We start from the raw sequence: 12,989 nt of genomic DNA, 5'->3' as shown, positions 1-12,989 counted from the left end.
AGTGATCTGGGCTAAATGTTACTTCCGTATCTTATCTAGCAACTTGTCCTTTTATGGATCTGTCAAGCCCCCTTGAATCCTTGTAAACATTTCAAATCCTTCAGCAAGGATTTCCACAGGTCTCAACCTGGCTCCTACTAGATTCCTTTTATGTCTCCTGCTTCTTGTAATTGGAAGCAACAGTGAACAACTGATGTCTATCCATTAGGTCCATGTTAATCGAAGTTTGTAGACATCTGTCAGGCCTTAAATTGTTTCTACTGGAGACCAAAGAGTCCTCGCTTTCTTGGTTATTTCAGGCACTTAAACTGTTCCCATACATTTGGTCATCCCTGTTTCTTCTATTTGAACTTCTGGTAATGGTCTCCTGAAAAATCCTCTTGAATATAGCACATCTACTCTGTCCAAACCTTGACGTGTGTATGTCTTTCTCTTGCCCATCTCCCCGGAACCTTTGAACAGAGCATGCAAATGCAAGAAGAAAAAACTATGTGTGTGTGTGTGAGTATAGTTTTGAGTTTGCTGTTGGGTAGCTGATTAGCAGTGTCTTTTAGACAGCTCCAGTTAAGTTCCTTCAGGCACAAGAGCACAGAGGTAGGTTGAACTGCATGCTGTGTGAGGCAGAAGGCAGCAAATGTTCCCCAGTCTTTGCAAAACATCAGTGGGCATGAGAGCTGCTTCCTCTTTGTTGAGGCTCCCCAACTATTTGCTAACTTCCCAAAGGTATCTGGAACACATTTCCTTAAAGATATGTCCATATGGCATACCTGGCCTGCTCTGAACACAGTCTGGAGACACATGTGCAATACCAATTAATTAAAGCCTGAGTACTCAGCTAAGGAGCTACAATTGCACTGTGCCTCATAGTGCTGGCCTGAGTTCATGAGAAATGCTTTCCATTGCTTTTCCTTTTTGTTGTTCTTTTTTTCTCTCATCCCTTTGTCTTAATTATATTTATGCCTCTCCCCTATATGGTACGCTTCTGGCATGACAGAAATGATTAGGATTCACAGCTATTTCTTAGCTCACAATGAAGTCCGTTTGTTGGTACACCCTTTTTAATGGTGAACATTACAAAACTATTCAACTCCCCACTGGCTTTCTCAAAAAAAAACCCTACTAACCTTTTTTCCCCTTAAGTGATGGCCAGGTTCAGTAGTAATGGCAGTACTTGCTCAACTGTTTCTAATCAATGGCACACACAGAAGAAATAAAAAGATCCCGCTCAGGACACTGGGCTGATGACAGATGGACAAGATATATTCATAATTCTGAAGAAACCTTCATCCCATTTCTAACTAATTTTCCATCATCTTTTATTGACATGAATAATGCCAGGATAGTAGAATGGAAAGTGGAAAATATTAGTAGAGTGGGAAAAATATTAGGTTGTTTTTCCAGTTTGTGTTACAGATGTAGTACACATTCTGGTTTCTGTTTCAAATGTTGCCCACATTTTCAGCAAGGCTTGTAAATGTATTTTGCCCCCCTAGTACAACTGCCTGTTGACCAAGAGGTTTTATAATGAACTCTAGCCTTTTTTTGTTTGTTTGTTTGTTTGTTTGAGTGGTGATTTTTGTTGTGCTTGCCCAAATTCTGGAAGCCGATGAGAAACCTCATTTTTTAAACTAGAGTCTCTGTGGAAGCTTTAAAACAGAAATCAACAAGGGAGAGTTTGGGTAGGTCTTTCACATGTCACCTCAGGAACATGAAATGCTTAAACAAGAAAATAATTTTTAAAACTTTAAACAAAATTGTTGAGTCACATAGACGAGCACAGGTACAATATCTGAATCTTCATGCCTCTTTTACTATTTGAACAAACCTGATTATCGTTGGCAATCTCAGCCAAACCTAAAGGATATTAAAATGTGTATTTTGACATCTCATACATCAATTAGTAGATCGTTCATGTAATTATTATTCAGAAAAAGTTAAGTACCAGCACTGACAATGTGTTATTCATCTCAATGCCACCTGGAAATGAGTTGAATGCAACCTTGAATTAAAACAAATACGTACGAGACCAGCGCAGTGCTATGAGCTCCACACAAAGAGAGCAGTGCTGCTGCAAAAAACTTAGAGCAGCACCCTGGCTTTAAAGAACAGTTTAGTTTTCTGTCCTGCTCCTTTCCAGCACTGTCAGGAGGGCTCCTGACCGTGGTGGCCTGTTTGATTTCCCAGTGCAGGCAGATACTGGAACCTGAGGAACTGAACAGAGATGGCAAAACAGCTGTCAATTGTTTAACTACTTTCTATCACTAATAGTGACCTAGGGGTGAATGACTTCATATCACATTACCAAATCCTTGAAGGTTAGGGCATGTTTGTTTTTTTAAACTTCATTTTAGTAGGGGAATTTCTATGCCTGGCTTGGCTAATAAAACAAGAAGAATAATACATCATCCTACTACCACAGAGAAGTATGCTTATTCTGAGGAATTTACTGGTCAGTTGGAAAGAATTTTATACCCTATGTGAACAGATGCCACTGGCTTCTAATGCTCCTAAATTTGACTGCATTTTCATTTGCATGGTAAACTTCTTATGTTAAATACTTTCTAAAAACAAAGTCTTTAAACAGGGCAAAAAACCATACACTTTGAAGGCAAAGTCTAGCAATGATACCACAATTCACCTTTTTACTACTACTTAATTCAAACTTTGCCTTTCTAACACAAAATTGGACTTAAAATCAAAATTAAAAAAGGAAAAAAGTCTAGTTTGAAATACATATAAAAGTCTTTGTCTTCACTTGCTTACAGTAAATCGAGTTCCCTTATTGCTTGAGCTTCTTATGCATTCCATAGTACTCCTGCACATTGTTCAACTTTTTTAAAAACAATTTTAAGTTCCAGTAAAATTGTCCCCTGAAGGAAAATATAAACCTTCATTCACTGCAGAGCACGGTGGAGCCTCTAAAACTTTTTCCACTCTCCCCCACCCCGTATAAGCACAATTTCTTTTTCCACGAGGACACTAAAACTTTTTTCCTTTCCCCCTAGTGCAGCATCCTTCCTATTGCCAGCAGACGCTCACAGGACCTCTATCAAGAGCTACACGCTACAAGTGCCAGCGAAGCACACGACCAGGGCGGCAGCCCGAGCGCGCAGACACACCGGAGGGTGCGCGGCCGCGGTGCTGCCCCGCGGGCGGAGCGGGCCGACTTACCCGGCGTAGCGGCCGCGGTGGCCGCGGAGCGGCAGCGCAGCCTGGAGGCAGAGCAGACAAAGGGGCAGGAGCCCGCGGCGCGACATCGTGCGGGGCCGCGCCGGCACCGCCACCGCGGGCACGGGCACGGGCACAGCCACCGAGGGCACGGGCACAGCCACCGCCACCGCGGGCACGGGCGCAGGCACAGCCACAGCCACCGCCGCCGCGCCCGCTCCAGGTGGCGGCTGCTGCCGCCCACACGAAGCCCGGGCCGGGACCGGGAGGAGCGGAGCTCTCGGAGATGTTGCTGGTCGCCGCCGGCGAGGGGGGAAAGTCGTGGGAGGACGGGCGTCGCCCGCAGCCCCGCCGCGGCTGGGCACGGGGACGGGACGGGGACGGGACTGGGCGGGGAGGCGCCCGGCGGGGAGGGCTGGGGGTGCGGGGGGTGCGGGGGCTGCGCGGCCCCGCCGCCACCCTGCCCCGCGGGGAGCCGGGGGCTGGCAGGGGCCGGGCGGCGGCGAGCAGCCCCCCGCGGGCACGGCGGCTCCCTCGGCGCTGGAGGGACGAGCGGCGCGGCGGGGAGGGCTTGGGCTGCAGGTGCTGCGGCGAGGCAGCCGGCCAAGGGCCGCTTAACGCGCGGTCAGTGGCATCGGGGGATTATCGGCGAGATTTCCCCGGCTGGGCAAAAGAGCTCAGGCTGATGAGAGGGCAGAGATACACTTCCACAAAACAAAAAGCGGTGGAGAGGCTATTGGGAGCCACGAAGCGAGGAGAAAGTGGGATTTCATGTTACCAGTGTGGCCAAAAATCTTGGATCTGGGTAGTGGGAAGGGAAGAGAGGCTGACACAATAGGATGAAATGAAATCACAGCATCTTTTTGAAACGGGGGTTTACAGCCCCTTTTCCACGCTGATCAGGGTGAAAGATCCACATAAGAACAAGTCAATGGAGCACTGGGAATAACAAGAAAAATGGGAAGAATTTTGCTGCAAATAATTGTAGTTTATAGAAAACACACAGAGGACTTGTTAAAGAAAATGTGAGTAAAAATATGATGCCAATATGGAATAAATTGATAGCCCCTTTGATACTTTTTTGATACTTGAGTTTTTCTAAAAAGAAGCAAAAAGTGTTTCAAACTCAACTGATTCTCAGCCTCTCTGAAAGCAAAATGAATGAGTGGGCTGTAGACAAATAAAACTAGCTGACATTCGAACATGTGTGAGAACTACTGTAAATCCCTGTTAATGTTTCGGAGACACAGGGAGCCTTTTAAAAAAGGACTGTATTAAACCACACACACTTCATATTCTCTGGCTGTTAGGCAAACAAGCATTTTCCTTTGTCTCTTTTTCATATTGGCACCACATCTGACACTAGTTGTGTCATAGAGTCTAGAGGTGGAAAAGACTTTGTCCAGGGCAGGATTATTCCCTTCTGTTTGGTTACTGGTATTCTCTCCCTTGAGCTTCCTGTCCCCCACAACATACCCTGCTTAAAATCTCCAATTAATTTCTGGTGAGATATGTAGAGGGGAATTTGTGTACTTATATCTCTTGTTGAAAACACCTCCCATTTACTACAGACAACCCCCCAAACCTTTTCTATGAGTCTCCGGTCTTGTAACAAATGTAATTCAGCTTTACAAACACCTATTTAATAGAAGTTCTACTCTAGTTCAGAGGTGACTTCAAAGGGAAAGTCAGATGTCATGAAGTCAAGTAACTGACTTTTGAAGCACACCCCACTGCTTTATTTCATACATTTACTTTTCTTACAATGTGTCCTTGCTACACCTGAAGTGTATCACATAATACACCAAATTATTTAAATGTTTGAAAAATGTAAGTTTTTCTATTATCGTAAGATATATGCTTTTGGGATAAAAACCTGGCTCTATTGGAGTTAGTTTTACTTTGGCTTCTGTCTGCAAAATAGTTTGGCTATTATTCTAAAAATTTTGCTTTCAAGAGGAAAACTTGGCTCCATTTAAATTAGGGAGACTGTAATTACGGGCTTCTATGGCTATAGTTTTCAGTCTTAAATCCTGCCTTTCTGCAACATTCCCTGCAAGTAAAATGCAAGAAGGCATGAGAAAGAAAGGGAATTCAAAACCAAATAGTGAAGGAAAGTAACACAATAGGGAATAAATACACAAAAAAGGTATCGTTACCTTTCTTAACATGTATTGCTTCTACCGGTTTAAAATAAATTTTTAAAATAATTTAAAAGTACACTTTTAGAGCTGTGGAGAAGCTGGAGAGAGAAATACCTCCAAAGTACCAAAAAGGACTTTAAAAGGGGTAGGGATAATGAGGGCTATACAGATCCATCGGTCTCTCTTTGATCCATCAGTTTAAATTGTACTAGGTGACAGGGCAGACTGGAGGGAGGGCTGGAACTCTGACATGCTGGCAGCTAGGAGAGGATTAAAAGACTGTAGTCAAGCCTGGAAGTCACACATGTGGTAAGTCTACTTCCCCGACAAGATGGGGCTATAAAACTTGCACCCAGCAAAGCAAAGGATTTGAGACAAAGAAAACCAGAGTTTCTTTTCCTTCCTTTCTCGGAACTGAAAGGAGGAATTGACAGCACCAAGAGTTCTGATGTGCAGCTTGGAGGCGATGAGAGCCTGTGATGGAACAGGAGAGAGCAAACTGAGATACAGAATAAGATCATAGAGTGTCCTGAGTTGGAAGGGACCCACAAAGATCATTAAGTCCAACTACTGGTCCTGCACAGTATACCCCAACAATTCCACCATGTGCCTGAAAGCCTTGTCCAAACACTCCTTGAGCTGTCAGGCTTGGGACTGTGACCGCTGCCCTGGGGAGCCTGTTACAGTGCCTCACCAACCTCTGGGAGAAGAACATTTCCCTAATATCCACCCTAAACCTCCCCTGACACAGCTTCATGTTGTTCCCTCGGGTCACTGGTCCCCAGAGAGAAGAGATCAGGTCCTACCCCTTCTGTAGTTGTAGCAGCTTGATTTGCACTCTCTGCTCTTCCATTGCAATTCCACTCCTGGCAGGAAGGGTAGCCTTGTCCCTCCTGTGCTCTTCCTTGGCTCTTGGCTCCAGTTTTTCTTTCTGTGCTGGCAGGACCTCCACTACTGTTTGTGGGGCAGCAAATCTGTTCCGACTTATGGGAAGTGGTGATTTGGTTCTTACGTCAGCTGGAAAACCCTGCTATGGACCAAAGCAATTAAACACCAGCAAATCTGCTGCTACCAAGCCCTGCCACACTCACTATCAAAATGGTTAATATAAGCAAGATTTGACCTTAAATTTTCACCTTGGAAGTGCAGGATGGGGATGCTGCCTTTGGCTGGCTTGTCCTGCTTTTAGCAGTGTTCCTGCAAGAGCAGAGTGACTGTCCAGGACATGCTGAGCCAGAGAAGCTCCAGGATGAAACAGCAAAATGCTGCCTATGGTTTCCCTCCTCAAGATGGGGGATTTATCACTTTACAAGGAACGCAGGCAATTGCCAAAACAGAGGCAATTCTACATGGCATGGAAACAGGAAAGGCCTCATGTAAAGTGAGTGGGCAGGCAGACTACATTTGGTACCTGGACTTGAGAATATGCCATTTATTGAGAAAAGCAGAAAAAGGGCAATAGCTTCTTATAAACATGTTTTATACTCTGAGCTGCGCCAAATCTCACCTTCATGAGAAGGTTGCATTGGCTCAAATAAAAAATCCTTGCTGTACATTTGTTAGATTCATAATGGTTCAGAAACAGGAATTTAAACAAGGTTTATGCTGTTCTAGTTTAAATCATACCCATTAATAATAAATTAGACTAAGTGTGTTCATGCTGGGATTTGCACTGCTATAACTCATTAAAAAAGATTGAAATTGATTGAGTGCAATGTCCTTTTCAAGATCTGGTCTCCATTTCTTTTAACTCACACAGAGACCTTGACAGATGAAGGACAGTGAAAGTGGCCCTGCTGATTCTGTGCTAGATTAGGTTTGGGGTCTAAAATAACATGAAAGTGATATAATTCATGCATGAGTGCCACGGCCAGTTAGCTGTAAACTAACCACCCTCTGTAGTCAGGAGTGTTACTGTAGCAACAAAGACCTGATAAACTAAGGACTTCCCACCCCTAGGGGTTGGTTATTCAGGTTATGCTGGGCTTCACACTATCTGTGACAGGCTGCTGTTGGTACCTGAGCTAGTCTAAACTTGGGGTACCAGGCTGCTGCAGAGGCAGGACATTTAGGGTGTCTGTGCTCGTCTGTGTAGGTTTGCTACCTTTTCTATGCATCATTCCACATCCCTACTCCCATCTCCTTTAAGTTCCTTCAACCTCCTGCTCTGCCTGCTATCTGTGGTCCTTCTTCCTGGGTCTGCTGACAACCAGTACTTCGGAAGGTGCCCTCACTGTGGCCTAAGATGTAGTAGAACTGGAAAGAATAAATGGTCATCTAGTTTTGTTAAAATGAACCAGTGCTGAGCATTGCCTTGAAGGGTATTCAGATGTAATTAGCTTACTAAAATGAATTGTAAGTGTCTTTAGAAAGGATGAGTTTTGCAATTAAGAATCCTGACATTCTGTCTTCAGCTTACTTGGGGATGCTGCATTACTGTTACTGAGTAATTTTATTGGATTTTGTCAATGGCACTGAACTATTATAAAATGGTTCAATTAAGGGAAAGAATGGAACTATTGCACCTAAAGAATTTCTGTCTTCTGCTATTATTCTATTATTCTGCAGGAGGACAGGAATACAGCTTAAATATTCTTTTATGTTTTGTAAAATCAAGGGACATTTAAATATGGATATGTTTTAGAAGCAGCTAAAGGAAAATAGATGTGTAACTGACAAATCATCAATAGATCAAGCCCCTATAGGAGCCTCTAGAAATCATACTCATAAATCACATCAGAGAAGAGTATTACAAATCTGATGAATTCTTCCTTAGCATGGTTTTAGTCTTGGAAAGACTGCTATACTTTTGTTCATAGCTTTCTTTATATGTATGGAATTCCTTCTTAAAACTGTGCATAGGGAAAAAAAGAATCTTTGAAGGATCTGCATCAGGCAACATTGTGAAGAAAAGCTTGTTCTGTCTTGAGATTCAGTCTTAAGACAAATCTGGCAACTTTGTTTTAAACTTTTGCCAAAGAGTTCTTAAAAAAAACCTTGCTCATTACAAGTGAGAGGTGTGTGTATATAACTGAATACAACCTCCTGATGAGAGGAAGAGGAGGGGCAAATAGTGATCTCTTCTCTGTGGTGACCAGTGACAGGACCTGAGGGAATGGCCTGAAGATGTGTCAGGGAAGGTTTAGATAGATATTAGAAAGAGGTTTTTCACTCAGAGGGTGGTTGGGTGCTGGAACTACCCAGGGGCTACCCAGGGAAGTGGTCACAGCAGCAAACCTGACAGAGTTGAAGAGGAATTTGGATGATACTCTCAGGCACATGGTTTATTCTTGGGGTGGTCTTGTGCAGAGGCAGGAGTTGGACTTGATGATCCTTGTGGGCCCCCTCCAACTTGGCTGTTCCGTGATTCTGTGATAAACAAATTGCAATGTGACTGTATGTAGATTTTGTCTCTCTACCTATCCTAGCACTAATAGAGAAACAATGTCAAAAACAATTCCCTGTATGTGAACTTACAGGATTTTTATTTGAGTGAAAGTGCAGCCTTTCACTAGGCAAGAGATTCCTCCAGATTTTCTGTTCTCCTGAAAATTTCAGACTCAGAAATACGAGAATGGCAATTTAAAAATTTCTTGTGCGTCCTACACAAATTATGCATATTTACTTTCTGTACAAATGGTTTGTGTAATAACACATTGAACTTGTATTGTGCGTTCTTACATTCCTCCATCCTTCTTGAATTTTTGAACTTTACAGTCATGAAAGATCTCAGCCTTCCTCTAACTTAATTTAAGCAGTATTTTGGAGCTGTTTTGCAGGTGGGGATACTAAGACATGTGGAGGCTGAATAATTTGTCCCAAGGGTAAGAGCAAGTCTTTGGCAACTGTAAGTCTAGTATTTGGACCACTCGAACATATGGCATTAGTGAATTTGTATTAGATTGTATTTCTAATCTAAAAGGCAAACATATTAGTTTCCAGAGTCTCAAACTTTTTTGAGCATTCTCAGGCTTAGATACAGTTTCGCTTCTTTTGCTCCAAAAGGAGTTACACATTCTCAGTGAAAGAATTAAGTCATAGAATCATAGAATCATTAAGGTTGGAAAAGACCTCTAAGATCATCAGGTCCAACCATTAACTGACCACTTCCAAATCCACTGTATGTTCAGTATCTAGTTTTAATATACACATTATTTGAAATCATTGGATACCCAGTAATTACTTTTTACAATGGTGAGAAGAAAGAAAAATCATAACAATATTTATTTTGAAACACTGTGAGAAATCTTCCAAACTAGCACTTCTCTATAACAGCTACTGCCCACAAAAGATGGCAGGTCCCCAGTTTTTATTTATATCAACTGGCATTTACCATATATGCACATGTGAAAATATTGAGAAGGAAAAGGTACTCTTGAAGGAGTAAGTTCAATACAATAGTGTGCCACGTGACTCCCCAGACAACTCCTGGCTGCAGACATTCTGCAAAGAACTATCATTATATCTTCTAGGGGAAAAGGGAACATTATGTAGAATATCGTGCTGGAGGTAGCTGAAGCAGAAACTAGCGAGTTGTTAATTTATCTGTCAGCTGCACTGGCATGAAAGTGTCTTTCCTCCTCCTCTCTTTCTCACCCTGAACATTGCCTGATAATTATCAGGTCATTTTACCATCTGTGCCTGGAATGATATTTTGATTGTCCTCCTTCAAATTTGGATGCCTCAATAGGTGGAAAATGTATATAATTAGGTAGTAGGTACTTCAGAGCTTTATGCAACTTGAACGCGGAAGAATGCTGAAAAGACTGCAAAATATGAATGGTGAAAAATGCTGGTATTACAGGATTCTGTCATCCTGAAACATTAAAAAGCCAAGGAATAAAGTCTAGATCTGGTGAAATATGTCAGAGGAGGAAAACAAGAGGAACTATAAAATCATATTTAGTGCAAATCTCCTTATGTCTTACAAGCAGGCAGCACTACAGCGAGATCATACCACCTGTCTGTCAGCAACTCAAAAAAAAATGGATGCATGTGAGCTTGGCTATGAGAGGAAATTGTTTCTGTTGGGATATAGAGCACTGCCAGGATCCTGAGGGCACTGCTGTCCCTGCCTGCCCCTGCCCTGCCTGCAGCCCAGGGCCCATGTCAGGCCTAACAAGTGGATACAAAACCAGAGGAGGCAGGGTGGCAGGAGCTTACGAGTACCGGAAGTTGCATCGTAGCCATAAATATGGAAATACAATGTCAAAAAGCAATCTGAACTCAACCCCCGTATTTCTGATTAACACTCTAAATGAATTTACAGCCATTGTATTATTTTGGCCAATACTCCACTGACTTAACAAGAGTTGACTTTACAAAATTTTGGTTCAGAAAAGAAGTTCATAATGAGAATGGCATCATTTTGTCATCTGCTGGAAGTTGTGAGATCCAGATATTTGCACCGAAAAGTCATGTGTTGCCATCTTCTGTTGCAGGGTTCTTCCTTTTAAATGTGATCCTTTAAACCTATTCTTCTAGTTCAAAAATTTAAAGACAACCTGTAATACTGTTTTTAACTCTGTACTAAGAGAAAGTGTAGAAAATAGTTTGTTTAAAGAAAGAAAAAATTGCTGAAGATGTTCCTTAATGGTTTCGTCCAGGGTAGACCAAGTGTTGTTTTCACCTGACATCCGTGTTGGTAATGCTGTTTCCCACAGTGTTACAGTGCAAAAGGTACATGATATATAGTTAAAGAACATTTTGGATTAAAGTTTAGCTTTTTGGTTTTGCCATCAGCAGCAAAAATAGGCAGTTATCTGAATGTGGCATCTGAGCTAGACCTTATAGTTCATGAGCTGAATGCAGTATCTCTTTTCCTTCATTGGAAAACGTACCTAGTAGCTGATAAGTTGGGTTGCATGTAGTCTTCATCAGTCATTGCTCTCTTAAACATTGTGAACAGGAGCAGCCAAGCAGAGTAGAAGATACCTTTACCTCTTAGAAACCTGTTAAACTATCTTTCACCTCCCTGAGTAGTTAGTCAGTGAATATCAATTTGTTAACTGTAAGTGATGACTCTCTCTGCTGTTTCTTAACACATCTACATGATGTGACTGTAGAAGTGAGATAATACCTTACTGATAACATTTAACCCACATACATGTGAAGCTTAAATATAGCAGATAAAGTTCTCCAGGTAAAAAAACTCAATTCATAGTCATTATCAGTTCAATTACTCAATCATCAATTCAACGCTCTTGCTAAACTTCAAGTGTTTGTTTGTTTGTTTATCCAGCCCAGCTAGTGTCCTACCTTCCTACCTCCTGACATACCAGACAAACAATGAATGTTTTTTGAATCCAGGCTCCATAGAGTGAAAACTCTCCTTATTCTAAGACACTAAATAAGAGCTGTGGGACCTTTTCCCTGGAAATGAATTACATTTTGCTGCCCTCTATTATCATAAGTCTTAGTTGTGAAGATAGATATGAACTGTCAAGGATAGTTTATCTAAGTAATTCTACAGTAATATAGAAGTTTTGTGGTGGAATACCATTTTGCTTTTTGTGACTGGGTATAAAAAAGTGTCTGAAAATCTGAGAATATTGTTGTTTCCAAGAAAATATAAAATAAGTCTGTATCTGCTCTGGTCAAACTTTGTCAAATTGGTTGATATATCTGATCGTCAGAATTAGAGTATCCAAGCACCATGGAAACAGTTTCCATGGCAAAAAATCTCTTAGCTCAGAAACAGTTCTCCTGGATTAAATCCAAGGATTCAGACTGATAATCTAGAGCTTTCTCTAACAACTAGAAAGGTCAATACTTACAAGGAAGTTGCCACATGGCTATCTGAAAATTGTAACATCCCAGTGATGGAATATATTCTTACCCTCCAGAGCAAGAGAAGTGCCATGATGTTTCCTTCCACTCCACACATCTTTGGTGTTCAAAATGCCATTAGGTGGTTTGGTGGCAGTTGCACATTCTGTCAGTATTCTAAGTTATCTACCAGAAATACAGATGATCAATGTCATTAAAGTCTTCCTCAGTAACACCTCAAAAAGACCAGTTACTATACCGTAAAGAAACTACTTTTAACCCATGCAGTGAGGGTGGAGAGAGTAAAAAGTATGTAATAAGGTTTTTCATGATAGACACACTATTACCTGTTTGAAAGCTGATTAGGAAGGAATCACAGGGTCTTGAATACTTGTGGATCAACACATTAATAAAGCCCAGGAAGAGCACTGATTGGGATTTGTTAAAGGCTCACGAAAAATACTTGGTATTTCCTAAACACCTCTCTAATAAAAGGAAATAAAAACTATATTGAATTTAATGACCTTTGAGAAGAATTTATTTTATGGCCTGAAGACACAGTTCAGTGATTTCGATTTCCCAGGAAATAGGACAGCACTGTCTAAAAGTTCCTCCTGGTTCAGTAGTGAAATAGATTCTGTAATTAAAAGGGAAAAAAGCAATATGTAAGAAGAAAAAAACTGAGAAATATATAGCAGTAGATACACATATTCTAAACTTCATAAATTCTGAGTTATAAGAGTATCTAAGACCATCAGGAAGAAATTAATGACTGGCAAGTCTAAGAACAAAAGGGTTTAAATACATTGAGTAGAGTGTAAATCCTAGCTGTGGCAAAGAGGTACTGCCTGATGGGTAAATTGTTAACTATAATGCAGAATTATCAGAAGCATTCAATAGCTAAATCTG

General features: G+C 41.6%; 1 protein-coding gene across 1 annotated transcript in view; it reads right to left on the bottom strand.

Moving 5' to 3' along the window:
• The window catches only part of CPA6 (carboxypeptidase A6), an 81,616-nt gene extending 78,359 nt beyond the window's left edge, over nucleotides 1–3,257 (bottom strand). Inside the window, exon 1 of the mRNA XM_050331171.1 lies at nucleotides 3,172–3,257. Within this exon, the coding sequence (XP_050187128.1) occupies nucleotides 3,172–3,257 (86 nt within the window). The remainder of the gene's footprint in view (nucleotides 1–3,171) is intronic.
• Between the last annotated feature and the right edge of the window lie 9,732 nt (nucleotides 3,258–12,989).

Source organism: Myiozetetes cayanensis, unplaced genomic scaffold (genome assembly GCF_022539395.1).
Source record: "Myiozetetes cayanensis isolate MyiCay16 unplaced genomic scaffold, myiCay2020 scf1, whole genome shotgun sequence".
Classification (NCBI taxonomy): domain Eukaryota; kingdom Metazoa; phylum Chordata; class Aves; order Passeriformes; family Tyrannidae; genus Myiozetetes; species Myiozetetes cayanensis.
Note: the sequence above shows the minus strand (reverse complement) of the source record. Positions and strands in the feature narration are given on the sequence as shown.